Source organism: Gossypium arboreum, chromosome 9, assembly GCF_025698485.1.
Source record: "Gossypium arboreum isolate Shixiya-1 chromosome 9, ASM2569848v2, whole genome shotgun sequence".
NCBI classification, from domain to species: domain Eukaryota; kingdom Viridiplantae; phylum Streptophyta; class Magnoliopsida; order Malvales; family Malvaceae; genus Gossypium; species Gossypium arboreum.
The window spans coordinates 63,648,977-63,667,085 of record NC_069078.1 but is presented as its reverse complement, the minus strand read 5'-3'; the positions used below and the strand labels follow the sequence as shown (position 1 = coordinate 63,667,085).

Below are 18,109 nucleotides of genomic sequence, written 5' to 3'. Positions count from 1 at the left end.
AAACCTGAAATATGAACCGGAGTCAGATTGGGGTCGAGAATTAGCTTTCTTTCTTGGGAAAGTTAAGGTTTTGATTATGAAGGCGAGACAGTATATGTATCCGCTTTATGTAATGAAACTTGTCTTCTAGTAAAGTTGTTCTAATGGAATTGAACTAGAATCAACGCCTTTTTTTGTATACATATTTTCCATTAATTAACATTACATTTCATTGCATGCAATAAATTTCATAAAATCTAAAAGTTCGTCGAGTTCAAAACTCTAGTACAGAGTCTGATGGATAACAAAGAGTTGGAATTCTTTGACGATATTAAAGGTTCAAAAAGGAAAGATGTTTGTGCCTTTAAAGAAGGAACTAAAAAAAACTATCAAGAATTTGTTCCTACATCATCGGAAGTGTTTTGAACAACTAGGCTGTGGAGGAGATCCCTGTAGTTTTTAGGATCATTTCAGAATAATATTCAGAACACACCTATTGCTCTAAGCCTGGGAGCAATAGGAATCCTTTTGTGAAAAAGGCATGTGTCCACTATTTTTATTTCAATAAAAACAATGCATATTTGTGTCCCACTTGGCAAATATTCTTCTATGCTTTCCATTTCATTCATACTCATAACACACAAATAATTATTCTTAAATTTATTTATTGTTTGGGTCTTCCTTCGTTCCTATAACAGGTCTCCAGATATCAATAATATGAGCGACGCTGCTACTGACTTAAAATATCATTTTGAGCAAGATATGTGTATGGAGGATTCTCATGATTTTGAAGATGATCGAGACTGTAACCTATCTCCTGATTTGTTAAGGATGGTAGAACAAGATGAGAAAAAAATCCTACCTTACAAATTGTTACTGGAAATTGTGAGCTTAGGAGAGGAAAAAGAGGTGAAGATTAGAGCTTGTATCACCGTAGAGACAAAACGAGACCTCATTGAGTTACTCCAAGAATTCAAAGATGTCTTCCAATGGTCGTATCAAGACATACTTGGGCTAAGTACTGATATCATGGTACACCAGCTCCCCATAAAGGAAGAATGCAAGCCAGTTCAACAGAAACCGAAGGATGAAGTCCAATGTAAAAGAAGAGGTCAAGAAAAAAATTGATGCTGGTTTCCTGCAAGTGGGTAGAGGTCGCTTCATATGCCAACGTCACAAAGTCGGCATTTAGCAAATTCTTGAAGAAAGAGATCATATGTCAATATGGGATGCCCAAAATGATCATATCTGACAATTTATTATATTTAAACAACATCACGATATCAAAAGTCTGTAGTCAGTTCAAAATTAAGCACCACAACTCACCATATTGCCCAAAAATGAACGGTGTAGTTGAGGCAGCCAATAAGAAAATTAAGAAGATTGCAAGAAAAATAGCTAAGACTTATAAAGATTAGCATGAGAAGTTACCATTCGCCCTCTATGCTTATTGAACGTCTATCAGAACCTCCACCGGGGCAATGCCTTTCTCTTTGGTTTATGTAATGGAGGCGATTTTGCCCATTGAAGTTGATATTCTTTCCCTCCAAGTTTTGTTAAAACTGAAGTAGATGAAGCAGAATGGATCCAATCTCGATATGATCAGTTAAACTTGATCGAAGAAAAGAGGCTAAGGGCTATCCGTCATGGTCGAATGTACCAAAAATGAATAATGCAAGCTTATGAAAAAAAGATTTGCCTCAGAGAACTCTATGAGGAGCACCTGGTATTAAAAAGGATCTTTCCCATACAAATGGACTTTAGAAGAAAGTGGATGCCAAACTGGCAAGGAACTTTTGTGGTAAAGAAGGCTTTTTCTAGAGGAGCGCTGATTTTGACCGAGATGGATGGTAAAAACCTATCTAATCTTGTGAATATGGATTTAGTCAAGAAATACTTCACCTAAAAAAAAGAATAAAAAAAAAGGAGAGGCCAAGGCAAAAACCCGTAAAGGACGTATTGAGACCAAAGCGGTTTTGAGTTGAAAACCCAGGAAATGGCAACTTAAATTTTAACCTAGATAGATGGCAGAGATTTGCCCAACCTTGTGAATTCAGATTCAATCAAGAGGTATTTCACCTAAAAAAAAAGATAAAAAAGGATAGGCCAAGGCAAAAACTCGCAAAAGGCGTCTTGAGTCGAATGGAGTTTTGAGTTGAAAACCCAAAAAGGGCGGCTCAAATTTTGAGCAAAGAATGGGCATGAAATAGTTGTTTCCCCGCATAGGTAACAATGATGAGAAACTTTACATCTAGGGGCATCAACAAAGTACTTTAGATCTCCTAAACACATATCAGGTTCAAAATGGTTCTCGAGAAGTTTGAGCAGAGAAGCTCATGCTGTAATATTTGAGGCACATGTTTTCATCTTACTCATTTTAAATTTTAGCAAAGTTTGCTATCTTTGATTAATCTATTCATTTCGAGCTCTGTTCCCAAAATTTCAATCTTGTCCATTGTTACGATCTTTTTTAAGCATTTTTCATTGAAATAACGATTAATGGACGAATAATATTCAAGTAAAAAGATTTCCACGTATTGCTCTGAAAGGTTCTAAATAATACAAGGATTTGAAACAAGACCACTGGTCAGAACTAACGAAACTTAAGGGTTGGAAACATTTGAGAAAGAATAGTCTAAATTGTGACTATTTCTTCAAATTTTCTGTCAAAAATACCAGCTGAACAAGAAGGTAGGGTAATGCGTCAGTGATAGAACCTTGATGAACAACGAGCAATGACAACCTAAGTATTAAAAAGGGATCATTCTTGAAAAATGACATTATGCATTCATGCAAATATCATCCATATACATCTAGTTAGGAGTATTTGATTCATTCTGATCATGACATCCTAATCGATTGGCATAAATAGGCCCATTAAATGGATTCTACAAGTCATGTTCCCTAGAAAATGGTGTAACAGATCAGAGAAACCATAAATCCTATACCCTTGAAGTTGCAATGGGATAGATTGAAGTCATTATGGCGAATCTTATCTCCCTGAAGTTACAATGGAGCAGAATAAAACCACAAATCTTATACCCTTAAAATTGTAGTGGGACAGATTAAAGTCAACATGGCGAATCTTATCTCCCTGAAGTTGCAATGAAGTAGATTAAAGCCACAAGTCCTATACCTTTAAAGTTGTAGTGAGTCGGGTTAAATCTATCATAGCAAATATTATCTTCCTGAAGTTGCAATGGAGTAGATTGAAGATAGCAAATCTTATTTGCCTAAAGTTGCAGCGAAATAGATTAAAGCTACAAACCACAAATCTTATCTTCCTGAAGTTACAGTGAAGAAGATTAAAGATACGAGTCTGATCTTCCTGAAGTTACAGTGGATCAGATTGAAGTTATAGATTTGATCTCTTTGAAGTTGCAGTGGAGCAGGTTGAAGTTACAGATTTGATCTCCCTGAAGTTGCAATGGAGTAGGTTAAAGTTACAAGCCTTATCTCCTTGAAGTTGCAATGGAGCAGGTTGAAGTTACAAGTCTTATCTCCCTAAAGTTGAAGTAGAGAAGACTGAAGATAGTGAATCTTATCTATCTGAAGTTGCAGTAGAGCTGATTAAAGCTATAAACTTTATCTCCCTAAAGTTGCGGTGGAGTAGATGGAAGATAGCAAACCTTATCTCTCTGAAGTTGCGGTAGAGCAGATTAAAGCTATAAACCTTATCTTCCTGAAGTTGGAGCGGAGCAGGTTAAAGTTACAAGTTTTATCTCCTTGAAGTTGCAGTGGAGCAGATTGATTTGATCTCCCTGAAGTTGCAATGGGGCAAGTTGAAGTTACAGATCTGATCTCCCTGAAGTTGCAGTGGAGCAGATTGAAAATAGAAAATCTTATATCTCTGAAGTTGTAGTAGAGCAGATTATAGCTATAAACCTTATCTCTCAGAAGTTGCAGTGGAGTAGATGAAAGATAGCAAATCTTATCTCTCTGAAGTTGCAATAGAGCAGATTAAAGCTATAAACCTTATCTCCCTGAAGTTGCAGCGGAGCAGGTTAAAGTTACAAGTCTTATCTCTTTGAAGTTGCATAGAGCAAATTGAAGTTATAGATCTGATCTCTCTGAAGTTGCAGTGGAGCAGGTTGAAGTTACAGATCTGGTCTCCCTGAAGTTGCAGTAGAGCAGGTTGAAGTTACAAGTCTTATCTCCCTGAAGTTGCAGTGGAGCAGATTGAAAATAGCAAATCTTATATCTCTGAAGTTGCAGTAGAGCAGATTAAAGCTATAAACATTATCTCCCTGAAGTTGCAGTGGAGTAGGTTAAAGTTATAAGTCTTATCTCCTTAAAGTTGTAGTGGAGTAGATCGAAGATAGCAAATCTTATCTCTCTAAAGTTGCAGTAGATCAGATTAAAGCTATAAATCTTATCTCCTTAAAGTTGCAGTAGAGCAGGTTGAAGTTACAAGTCTTTATCTCCCTAAAATTGCAGTGGAGCAAACTGAAGATAGCGAATCTTATTTCCCTGAAGTTGCAGAGGGAACAGATTAAAGCTACAAATTAAAAATGTTATCTCCCTGAAGTTACAGTGGAGCAGATTGAACTTACAGATCTTATCTCCCTGAAGTTGCAGTGGAGTAGATCAAAGTTGCAAATCTTATCTCTCTGAAGTTGTAGTAGAGCAGATTAAAGCTACAAATCTTATCTCCCTGAAGTTGTAGTGGAGCAGATTGAAGCTACTAATCTCATTTCCCTGAAGTTGTAGTTGAGTAGACTGAATCGACAATTCCTATACCCTTAAAGTTGCAATGGGTTGGGATGAAGCTACTTGAAAAAGGGGAGCACCAAAGATGTCAAGATTTGATGAGACCAGATGAAATTGGTCCTTCTTAAAAGTCTTTGCTCCATTCTCGTTACACAACAACGAGCAAAGAAGGGCAACTGTAAGGGCCCAATTTCATCCGGGCCTAACCAAACAAACTAAACCAAAAATAAATAAAAAAAAGTCCAGTCTATTTACAAAAAAATCTCAGACCCAAACAGCTCAAAACAAAACCCTAAGACCTAATTACAAGCCCAAACACCTAAAAAATTTTCAGCAAAAAAAAAAAAGGAACAGAAACTCTAGTTGTCGTACCATAACCCTAGCTTTTTGCGCCACACCCTACCCTAGTGCCGCCGCCGCTCATAGCCTCTGCCACCGTCATTGACATCAGAGACACCTGCAAAGAAGAACAAGCACGCAAACAATAGTGGTAAGAACAGTAGAAAAATAGATAAAAATAATAATGTATTGGCTATAAAAGTCACAAAACAAGTTGTATTTGGGACTCTCTTTTTTTTAAATAAAATTTGAATACGAAAAAACAATCAAAGAAAAAGTTCAAAAGTGATTTTTTATTTATTTATTTTTATTTTTTGAAAATAAATAATAGTAAAATAAAAAGGGTTTTCTTTTACCTGTGTTGGTCGTCGGAGAAGAGGGAAACCGAAAGGTTTCTTGACCTTCGGCTCGTTTTCATCGCCTTTTGACAATTTTAACCCCAAAATGAAGTTCCTAAAAAAGGGATAAAAAGGTAGGTTTTTTCATTTTCCAGCCACCGAGTACGACAGAGCCCGTCGCCGGCAACCAGTGGTTGTTGGTGGAGCACGATGGCTCCCCTGGCAGGCCCTAAGAGCAGTGAGAGAAAAAAAAAAGAGAAAAGGAATTTTTTTTAAAACAATGGGCAGAATGATTTTTTCCCTTAATTTTTTATTTATATAGCCCTTCAAAATGACGTCGTTTTGGGCTTAAGTGACAAGCGCCAAAACGGTGTCGTTTTGATGCGACCCGTGGCCTGACCCAATCCACCTCAAGGATCCACGCGTTTTTTAATTGAAGGTCTATTTACTCTTTTGGTCCTTCCGCTTTTTCACTTTTTTTCAATATCGTTCTACTGATATTTATTATTTCTTTTAATTTAGCCTTTTTATTTTATTTTTTGTACAATTTGGTCCCCCGATTGTTCCCCTGGGGAAGGACACGTGTCCAGGAACTTTGGGATAATTTCCTATTTGGTTACCATTTATTTTAACGTGTTTCATTTTGATCCCCTATTCTATTTTTTTATTTTTACAATTCACGCTCTATAATTTCATTTAAATTTCGATCTAGTCTTTATTTATTTATTTACAAGTTAGCCCTTTATTATTTATTTTGTTCGATTTACACTAGTATTTCTGATTTACCCTAGTATTTCATTTAAATTTTAAATTTATCCTTTGCTTATTTAATTTCAACCCTTTTTACAAATGTTTTTATTTATTTGTTTGTTTGTTTATTTATCTATCTATTTATTTATCTATTTATTTATCATTTCTTTATTTATTTACTTTTTTAATCATATTGTTTATATCCTTTTACTTGTACATTTCTTTGTTCATTTATTATTATTGTCATTATTATTTTATCTTTAATTTTATTCTTGTTATTTTATTATTCCTTTATTATTTTTGATACGATGCACAAAAAGGAAATTTTTAAATTAAGGCAAATGTTCATTATTTTGAAATTAGAAAAGTCGTGTCCCTAACTTACGGAATATGGATTTCTTCTAAAATCGAGATAATCGAATGTCTATTTTAAAATAAAAAAAAGAAGATTTTAGCATTTGTTCTCGTTTTTGAGGATTTAAGGTGTTGTGTCCTAACTTACGGGACATGATTCTTTCTTCTCGATTAACTTGAACGTTCGTTTTCGCACGATGCATAAAAAAGAAATTTTTTTTATCAAAACAATATTCATTATTTTTGTAATTAAAAAGAGTTGCGTTCCTAACTTACAGAATATGGCTTCTTTCTAAAACGAGATAGTTGAATATCTACTTTAAAAAAAGAAGAATAGATTTTAGCGTTTGTTCTCGTTTTCGAGGATTTTAGGCGTTGTGTCCTAACTTACGGGACATGATCCTTTCTTCTCGATTAACTTAAAATAAGCCTCTTTTCATGACAACTAATTTAGTTAAGTAACGTCTTAATAAGGGATTGTATTTTAAATTCTCTTCAAATTTTCAATTTTCGACACTAAAGGCATCAAGTAATCAATTAGGTACCAATTTTGGGTGTAACGAGGGTGCTAATCCTTCCTCGTGCGTAATCAACTCCCAAACCCATTTTCTAGATTTTTGTAGAGCGAAAGAAATTATTTTAATAAATCAAACCTTTTATTAAAACGACCGATTTACGAGGTGATCCGATCACACCTCATAAAAAAGATTGGTGGCGACTCTCATTTCCGTTTTCAAAATAAAGTCAATTTCAAAAAAGGTTTCGACAAATTGTAAACACTTTTTTTGTTAAATTTTTGGTGTAACATTTTAAAATTAAAAAAAAAAAAAAACTTACTTGATAACAATGTAACAAAAATGACATTGTGATGAATTTAAATTTAAATTTAAGAGTTGGACTTGAATTTTGAAATCTAAAAAGTAGAAATACTAAATTCCTAAAAATAAAAGTACAGAGATTAACTTTCAAATTTACAAAAAATACATACACTAATAACATATAAACCATATGATTATAAAATTATTTTTAAAATAATGTAATACATATTTATTGTTGTAACCTTAATTTTCTATATTTTTTTCCAGGTTTCAGTTTTCTAATCAAATTTAACTATTTAAGCAAGTTTAATATTAAAAACTTTAGCTACTTAAAAGATATGTTTGGTGAGATTTAGTCTATATATTTAAAAATTTAGAAATTCAAGTTTCTTACTTTTTTCTTGTAAAAATTTAATTTAATTATTATTATCCTTGATAATTTTGTTAAAATTTATCAACTTAACATATTTATTTTTATCAATTATATGACACAGAATTGAAGATGACTTAATCAACGTGCAATTTAATAAATTTTGACAAAAAATAATGATGGTACTGGAATTCAGTTAGAAAGACTTTATTTTTAACTTTTGCCTTGTGACAACAAAAGCTTTGTAGTTTCACCTTACTGTATTTTACTTGGATTGATTAGGATGCGTTGGAAATCAATATTATTCGATATGGCTTTTTCTTTATTTTCATTTTTCATATAAATTATGGAGTACAATTATTTAAAAATAAAAATTAAAAACGGAAACCATAAATTTTATCAATTGAGCAGGTGCAGGCTGCTTAAAGTGAGAAAAAGAGCAAACACAAAGCCAACTGCAGGAAATTCAAGGGAAGCCATTGAAGTCGGAGGTGAAGTCGGAGAAAACGAAGCTGTTGGGGATGGGGATGTCGTCGGAGATGGTGGAGGCGACGGTAGAGGAGCAGCAGTCTGATTATAAAATTGGTTAGTCTCAAACCTCAACACACAGTTTGGTCTAAGAACCCTGCATCCAAGCCTTGTAGAACAACAACTTTGATACTCGTTAATGGCGAAATTTAGACAAGTGGAACAATTTTGCTGGTCCATATCTGGTGTACACTGCATCGTAGCATACACCATTTGCGAGCTACCCACCGTTGCATTGCCATCTGCATACTTGCGGAGAGGGCCACCAGCTGCAGCTTCGGCGCTCAGCTCATTCAATAGTTCATTTAATGTTTGATTGAACTTTTCAGGGTTGGATGCATTCATGGGGTTGAATGCACAAGTCCGAGGATCGTTCTCCAGCTGCCCGTAAAGATCTCGGTTGGCGTACCGCACCAACAAAATTGAGACCAAGCGGTGGCAGCCTTGTTCCGGGGACAAAATTGCTTGAGCTCTGTTGCGGTGTAGTTGAGGCAAGTGTTGCAATCGGCTTGGTTCATGTCACCCCTGCAAAGTGCAGTTGAGTAAACTTTGTCGGGTCTTTCACCGGCAGACAGATTGAAGAAGCCGTAATTGAAATCTGTAAGAGTGGCGAATCGAGAGATGATGGTATTGAGATTGGTTTCGTAAGGGCTATTTGCGGTGTAATTGCCACTGGTTTCGCTACAGTTGTGCACAAAATAAACATCTTTCAGCTGTGAAGGGGTAAGAGTAGCAAGGGAAAGAAGAAAGAGAAGAAATGTTGTTGAGGAAGACCCCATTGCTCTCTTTCCCTTCACTAGTTGTGGCTATGGGAACTATAATATTTTATGAAAACACCACCCCCTTTTATGGTTGTTTCATGTAACAAAATTGAAAGATTATGGAAAAATGTTTGGTCCAGCCGCCTATGCCACGCCAGTCATTTTTTTCACAGTGGCCGTACTCTTGTAATAAGGGTAAAAAAAGAGTGATTTTATTTTGAAAACCATTTGCATTATTGACTTGTAGAAGGGGGTCTAGAATCGAGTCAAAGTGGATTATTAAATTCGAGATGACCTAAAAGCAAGTTAACAACATATTTCTATATACACAATTAGTCTGTTATACGGCCCACTCATACAGTCCAAAGTTTTCTACACGGTTTGGTCATACGGCGATATATTTCCTATTTTTTAGATTTTATAAACTTGTCTCTATTTTTTAGATTTGACAGTTTTCTTCTATTCTTTTAGATTTTATAATTTTGTCCATATTTTCAGATTTTATAATTTTACCCTTAATTTTTAGATTTTATAGTTTTCCCCATATTTTTTAGATTTTACACTTTCCCTCTATTTTTTCAGATTTTATAGTTTTGCCCCTATTATTCAGATTTTATAGCTTTGTTCAAAATTTTATGATATATTTAGTTTAGTCCTTGATTGATTCCCTAACTACTTTTAGTGTTTTATTTTGTCCAATTGAGTCCCTATAATATGAATAACCTAGAATTCATGCTCTAATTGACTGAGTTAATTTTATATAAATATTTGCATGAATTATGAATAATACACATTTCTATTCTATCAGTATTTGTAATTATACGTATATCATGCTTTATGCTATCGTTAAACCGAACACTTAATAAGCATGACTTTTGTTATTGAGTTGATCTGTTATAAACATTTTATTTTCTATCGTATTGAACTATTATAAGCATATTAATTGCTACCGTATTGTTCTATTAAAAGCATAACTAAATGTTGCCATATTAATCTTTTTTGAACTTGCCATATTGCATTTCATGGGGTCGAACTATATGAACGAAGGAAGAAGTGGTTTATCTGCAAATTTGCTGTGCATCCACAGCTTAGTGACAATGTTTATGCTTCAACTACAAGTATGTTGTACATCCACAACCCATCGACAACTTTTACCTGCAAATATGTTGTGATCTACAACCCAGTGACAGATTTTATCTTCGATATTTTGTTGTGTACCCACAGTCCAGTGACAAGTTTCATCTACGAATTTTTATTGTGTACCCACAGCCTAGTGGCAAGTTTCATCAACGAATTTTTACTATGTATCCATAGTCTAGTGATAGATTTTATCTGTGATATTTTGCTGTGTACCCACAGCCCATGGCAAGTTTCATCTATGAATTTTTGTTCTGTATCCATAGCCCAGTGACAGATTTTATCTACAATATTTTGCTGTGTACCCACAGTCTAGTGGCAGGTTTAATTTGAGAATTTTTGTTGTGTATTCACAGCCCAGTGATAGATTTTATCTGCAAAACCAGTGGTGCTTAAATCACAACCCGGTGCGTAGGTGATTGGAGTTCAGTGGAACTCCCATTGTGGTGTGTCGCGGTGTGGTATGATCTTTTCTGTTAAACCAAAACTGTATGACATACATAAAGCATGTGCATACAAACTAGATTTTTTTAGATGACATATATATATGTATACATTGTGGAAATGGTCTGAAATATTGATATTCTAAAATTGCTATTGTGTATTGTGTATTGTGTATTGCACTATGCATTGTGTTTTTGTATACCTAAGTGTTTGCACCGGTTTACTTGTGATGGAACTCGCATTGAGCTTTATAGCTCACTTCCTTTTAATTTCCATCATTACGAATAACCCACCAAGTTAGGACGCGAACACAACATTATGAGAGTCTCGGTTCGGTTTAATTTACTAAAATATTTTTAGTTTATTATTTGATATTTTTATTGTTATTCAGAGACTATATTGTTTTAATTTCAATCTATGGCATGAGACTTAGGAATCGTGTTTAAAAAACATTCATGACATTTAATTTAATTTTAGGATACTGAAATATGATATTTAATTATTTATGCACATAATCTGATTTAAATCTAAATTGAATATCACTTTTCCGTTGCTAGATTGTGAATAAATTTTGAGCAATAAATGAATGGAAAATTAACTAAGTTTTCTTAAAAGTAGTCACCGTTATACAAGAAAGTTAAATTAAATCAGTTTTGATAACTCATGAGTTTTTCTGAAAATATATTAAGTTTTCTTCCAAAATAAATGAATGTTTTAAATTAACTGTTTTATAAATCTTGATCGCTATTAGGCCATTCTGTGATTGATGTAATCTCCCAAATTCGGGCCTAATGTCTAGGCCGAGTTGGGAATGTTACAATTTTGAAAACTGAAAAATATAATGATTAAATTCATAGAAATTAATATTTTTTTTTGAATGTACCAACAATATAAGGACTTGGAGTCTATTTTAACCCGTTAGCATATGATGTGAATTGCTATGAGTAGGTATGGAAGAAAAGTCAAGTGTGAAAAAAGGAAAAAAGAAATATATTTTTAAACAAAAAGTAATATATAACTAGTTTTTCCTAAAAGAAATTGACAATTTCCCCAACAAAAATATTTTATAAATAAAAAGTTATTTTGCATTTATTTATTGCTTAATTCGAGTCTTCACTAACTTAAATGTATAAACATATTTTATTACACAAATAAAATATAAATTCAAATATGAAAAGTCATGTTTTCAAACAAAATCTTAGTTTAAATCCATATAGATTAACTTTATTTTTTTACTATTTTTAAGAATTGTTTGTTACGTGATAACTTTCATACTTATAATTATTTTAATATAATTCTTGTAATATTTAAGGAGTAAATTTTAGTTTTTAGGTTATTTTTATTATATTTTATAGCTTTTTAATTAATTCTATTTTAGATGAATTGTGTATATTTTCCATCATTGTTAGAGGTAATTTGAATTTATTTACTATTTTCTCTTTTCCATTGTTGCTCTCGAATAGAATAGAATGGAAAAACTAGAGCATAAAGCTAGACGTGATGAAGAGAAGTCTTCCGTTATACTAAATAAGATGTGCAGTGGAACATGTTTTTGAATTCAGAAATTTTAGCAGCAACTAAACCACTCCACTGCAATTCTTTGTTCGGTGAAGCACCTTAATAGAAATCCAAAAATCAAGGGTTACGAGTTTAAAAAGTTTTTGGGAGGAAGAAAAAAGGGAAATCAATTGAAGGCAAAAGAAAAGTTGTATCATACCAAGAGAAATTTCAAGCTTACAAAGATAAGAAAAAAAAAAAAAAAAGAGATAGGAGGAGTTCGATTCATTGTCTTCATTTATTTTCTCTCTAGATTTTTTTTTTTTTTTATTGTTACAAGTTTGTTTTGAACTTATTTGTGTGATATTTTCTCTATTCATGATGAATTCTATTTTCTTGGAGCAGCGATGGATTATATATCTTAATTAATTATTTTTCTATTCAATTGTTTTGATCTATGTTGATTATGTATTTAGTCTTGTGTTTATTAATTTGCTTGCCTGTTCATCAAGTTGTATTAATTTGATATCATAATTTGTCATGAAAGAGAAAGTTAGGGTCGAGATTTAGACGAAATAGATTAGGATTAACTTTAATAACACTAACAAACGAATTAATTCATGACTAGGATAAGAATATACCTGATGCCCTAATCAACTCAATAGATTTTTCCTTATTAATTTAACCCAAACTTGCACAGAATAGGAATTTAACTATTGGAAAGGGGATTAATTTAATTAGATACTAAAAAGGTTTAGTTAATGCAATTGAATCTTAGATTAGTAATCACATAAATTGAACAATTAAATGAGAGAAGGGTGAAGTTAGAGTTTCAAGTCCATAAAAATTGATTGAAAAACGCAATAGTTTTCATAGCTTTAGCTTAGTAAAATCTTTATATTTGCTTAGCTTAATTTTAGTAACAATTAGAATTTATTTTATTGACCTGGATTAAAATAAATTGAATAGTTGAACACGTGCATCAATTATGCTTAATCCACACGTGCTTTACTGCTCGGTCGACACGTGCATAATACATCAGATTATATTATTTGTTACATAACACCATCTAAATCAAGCATGTCTTATATTGTATCAATGATCGTGTGATCTAAACCAACTTTGATCGTTGTTTCCCCTTCATTTCAAATCAAACAAATTATGCTCATACATGACTTTTAGATTATGTAGATTATTAAAGTAGAAACCAACAATTTAATATAATTTATGTACAACAAAATAATAATAAAATAGTTAATAATTTATGTGCAAGAAAATAGTAAAAAAATAGTTCGAAAATTCACATGCAATAATTAACAAAAAATAAGTGTATGCTTTTATCAACTGTCGAAACTATTTTTTTTGAAAACGGGGATCTATTTTAAAACGAAATATGTAGTCGTCACCAATCTTTTTTGTTTTGGTGTGATCAGATCACCTAATAAAATATTTTATTTTATTAAAATATTAATTTTGGCCTACGAAATTCAGGAAAACGGGTTCGAGAGCCAGTTACGTACGGGGAAGGATTAGCACCCTCGTTACGCCCAAAATTGGAACCTAATTGATTAAATAATGCCCTTATGTCTAAAATTTGAAAAGATTTTGAAATACGGTTTCTTTTAAAACATTTGAATAACTTGAATTGGATGTTAGGATTCTCTTGTTCCGAAGGAATAAAATATCACATCCAGTACATTAGGACATGACCTTCTAAACCCTCGAAACTAAGATCAATTCTTGATTTTCAAAAATCCATACATTTGAAAATTACAAAAGGATATTCGGTTATTTGGTCCAACGAAAAACCGAAACCCAACACATTAGGACACATTTTCTTGGATTTCCAAACATGGAACATTGCCTTGTTTTGAAGTTAAGAAAACATGGACAAAACTTTAAAGGGATATTTGATTATTTGGTCAAATGGAAAATCAAAACCTAGTATGTTAGGGCACGATTTCTCGAATTTCCAAACATCAAACATTGCCTTTGTTTTGAGAAATTTTTGAATAAACGATTATAAAACCGGTTCAAAACGCATTTATTAGGTTTACTTGAAGTAAAATGAAATAATTAATTTTGGATCAATAAGTTGAAAATTTCAATTCGACACTCGTAAATGAAAGATGAAATTATAAACATGGAACAATATACATAGGTAACGAACTCTACTAATGAATGAAAATAGTATAAAGCTAAAAACAAATTAACATACACACAATAGCAATGGGCCCACATCCTATTTTGAAAAAACTAACATTAGTAATCAAAATAATGAGAACTAAAAATATAACTAACCAAATAAACAAATTAGAATAAAATATAACAAGCTCTTAAATCTAGATGAATAACAATTAAAATAATAATACAAAAGACTAATAATCAATATGCAACAATAATATATGAAATAATATGAAAACTAAAAACAACACATAATATACAAAACAATATGGAAACTAGGAGTCAATATGATATAACACAATTTAAAATATATTAAATATGTGAAAATTTACAAATGAACAACACACGATAGGGCTTGAAAGAATTTACATATATAAAAATAAAAACTAATAATATATAAATGAGTATTAAAATAAATATTATGAAAGAAGAAATTTGGAGTAAATAATGTACAAAATATTTTAAAAACAAAACATGTTGATTTAAAGTTGATAATACACGTATAAAAGGATCATAAACAATATATAATAAGGAAATAGTACATGAAAGAATTTTAAATAACAAAAATATAATAAAATATGTTTTTAAAGCATAAACTATATACACAATAGATTTGAAAGGAAATATATATATATATATATATATATAAATAGATTTTAAAGAGATTATGTATATAAAATAACATAGGATTAATAATGTATATAGAATAAAACCGACTTTATCATAAACTATATATGTATAATAATATAGATGGGTAATTTAAATTAAATATTATACAAAATTTTAAAACAATATGATATAAAAGAGAATTTTAAAATAATGATTTTATAATTTAAACAAAAATAACAAAACAAAGTAAAATTATCAAAATAATTCAAAATGTATATAAAAGATTTTAAAAATATGAATGTTAAGTGAATAAAAAATAATGAATTATACAAATTAAAAACTCTATTGAAATAAAATAAAAAAGGGATAATTAATAAAAAAATAAACCATTGAAATTGAAATAAGAACTAAAGCACAATGCGCGCGAATGTACAAGGATTAAAATTGGAAATATTCCAAATCCCAAAACACGGCGTTTAGGCGCGGACTAAATTAAATTTATGCGCAAATTCCAGGGAAAATTTTAAAAATAAAGAAAATTCGAAAAGGATCTAATCAAATAGTAACGTGGAATATAGGGACCAAAAGCGCAAATAGCCCTTCACCGCAAAAACGCGCGGATCCTGAGAGTATTCGGGTCGGGTCGCATAAGGTCACCCTATGCAACGTCGTTTTGAGGCCACTGAAACAGGCTCCAAACGACGTCGTTTTCTCCCCTTTATAAAAGCAAACATTTCCTCAAAAAAAAAAAAAATGAAACAATCGGCCCTTTCAAAATTGAAACCCTAGCCCCCTTTTTGGCCCCTCATTTGATAGACCAAAACTAACCCCAATCACCGTACCACCACTGCAATCGATGGCCAATGGTGAGTTGGGCTCGATTTCGAAGAAGAAGATGAAACTCTAACGACCGAATTGATTCAGGTGAGTGCTTCTTTGTCCCAATCTTTTTTATTTTATATCAAAATGCAAAATGAAAGAAGGAATCTAACTAAAGAACAATGCAAATCTTGCTTCAATCGAAAATAAATCAAAAGAAGGATAATCACCTTCTGCCAAAAACCTCTTTTCTGTGTTTTGATTGCTTAATATTTGTATGCGTAGAAGACAGAAAAAATATTACATCCGGCCTCCTCTTATATCTGAATAAAAATAAAAATAAAAATAAAAATCAAAAAGCCCCAAAGCCTTATTTTCCAGCTATTTGTTTCTGTTATTTGGTGCTGTTGTTTTGTCGCTTTTCGTAGGTAAGGAGGCCGTACGGAAGCGTGGGGTTGTGGATGTGGCAGTGGTGCGCTGGAGATGGTTGCGGACGTGGCGAGGCCATTCATGGGAACTACGGCATGGGGAAACCTAAGGTTTCCAGAAAATTCAACCTGTCCGGGACATTTGGGCTATTTTTTAATTGGACTATTGGGTCAGTTTTGAAATTGGGCCATTAGGCCTTATGAATTCGGGTTAATCCAAGTTTAATTTTGAGTGGATTTTAGTTTAGGGTCTAAGCTAGTAGACTTAGATTATTTTTGGGTTTCAATTTGGGTTTCGAGTTTAAATGTAAAATTTGGTATTTAATTGGGCCAAAGCTGGGCTTGTTGTAATTGATGGAAATTAGACCCTTTATTGGTGTGTTTTTTTTTATTTTGGTTTTTTAATTTATTTTATTTATTTGGATGACTTTATGGGCCTGGGAAAAATGGGCCTTCTATAGCTGCCCTTCTTTGTTCATTGTCGTGTAACGGGAATAGAGCAAAGACTTTAAAAGGACCGATTTTGCTTGTTTTGCTGAATCGTGACCTCTTGGCACTTCTTTTCCAAGTAGTCCAATTCTATCCCACTGCGTCTTCAGGGGTAAAAGAATCAGTGATTTCAACCTTCTCCACTGCAATCTCAAGAAGTTAAGGCTGATGGTTTCAATCTGCTCCATTGCTACCTTATGGAGATAAGATTCACCGTCTTCGATCTGCTCCACTGCTACATCAGGGAGATAAGATTTATAATATTCAGTCTGCTCTCTTGCTACCTTAGGAAGATAAAACTATAATCTTCAGCCTGCTCCCTTGCTTCCTCAGAGAGATAAGGCTAGTGACTAAAATCTGCTCTCCTGCTACCTCGGGAAGATAAGATTCACCATCTTTGATCTACTCCACTACTGCTTAAGGAGATAAGATCTACAATCCTCAATCTGCTTCCTTGCTACCTTAGGAATATAAGACTACAATCTTCAACCTGCTCTCTTGCTACCTCAGAGAGATAAGGCTGGAGGCTAAAATCTGCTCCCCTGCTACCTCAGGAAGATAAGATTTTGCCATTTTCGATCTACTCCACTATTGCTTAGGGAGATATGATCACAATCCTCAGTCTGCTTCCTTGCTACTTCAGGAAGATAAGACTGCCATCTTCAACCTGCTCTATTGCTACCTCAGAGAGATAAGGCTGGTGGTTAAAATCTGCTCCCCTGCTATCTCAGGAAGATAAGATTCGCCATTTTTGATCTGCTCCACTACTGCTTAGGGAGATAAAATCTGTGAATCCACCGAAGTTGCTACATCGTCCTTTAGGGAAATGATCTGTAGAATTGGTTTCATGTACTTATGCTTATGCCAAATGATTAGGATGCTATGATCGAAATGAATCTAATGCTCCAACTAGATGTGTCATGAATAATATATGAATGCAGAAATGAGAATAATCCCCTGTTTTTTTAAAAAATGCTTAAGGTATCATCACTCGTTGTTCATCGGGACGTTATCACTGAAGCATTATGCTGCCATCTCGCTTAGTTGGTATTTTGATAGAGTACCTAAAGAAACAATCACATTTTGCTCACGAAGCTTGCCCCGCTGTAATTTCTAGGTCCCTTCCACTGTTCTTTCTGGAAAAAAAAAGTTTATACATCCCATTGCAACTCATGGGTGTAAGATCTGAATTTTTCATCAACTCAGTCTATTACACCATTCCCTAGGTGTTATGACCAGAGGCGTATGCCTGATATTTACAAAATATATTTTATACTGATCATTTTTTTTTCAAAATTATATCACCGACGCCATATCTTGTCTTTTTGTTCAATTATCATTTTGGACAAAAAATCCAAGGAAACGGTCTCAATCCTACTCAGATATTTCCTTGAGCTTGGTGAGTTCTAAACAACAGTCCTGTTTCAGGTTCTTGTATTATTTAGAAGCTTCTAGAGTAACATGCGAAACTTTTGTTGTGAAAATATTATTAGTTCATTAATCATTATTTCAATGAAATATTCTTGCAACAAATCAAAGCAATGGATAGGAATGG

At 32.8% G+C, this 18,109-nt stretch overlaps 2 protein-coding genes across 2 annotated transcripts; both read right to left on the bottom strand.

Annotated features, from left to right (window-relative positions):
• Positions 1–4,981: 4,981 nt before the first annotated feature.
• On the bottom strand, positions 4,982–8,531 carry LOC128280453 (cysteine-rich receptor-like protein kinase 29). Its single transcript, XM_053018597.1, has 4 exons — positions 8,104–8,531; positions 5,385–5,481; positions 5,093–5,146; positions 4,982–5,008 (listed from the first exon to the last, which is right to left on the bottom strand). The coding sequence occupies exons 1-4, from the start codon at positions 8,529–8,531 to the stop codon at positions 4,982–4,984; spliced, it is 606 nt and encodes a 201-aa protein (XP_052874557.1).
• LOC128280452 (cysteine-rich repeat secretory protein 38-like) lies at positions 8,528–8,965 on the bottom strand. Its single transcript, XM_053018596.1, has one exon. The coding sequence runs from the start codon at positions 8,963–8,965 to the stop codon at positions 8,528–8,530; it is 438 nt and encodes a 145-aa protein (XP_052874556.1).
• Positions 8,966–18,109: the final 9,144 nt, after the last annotated feature.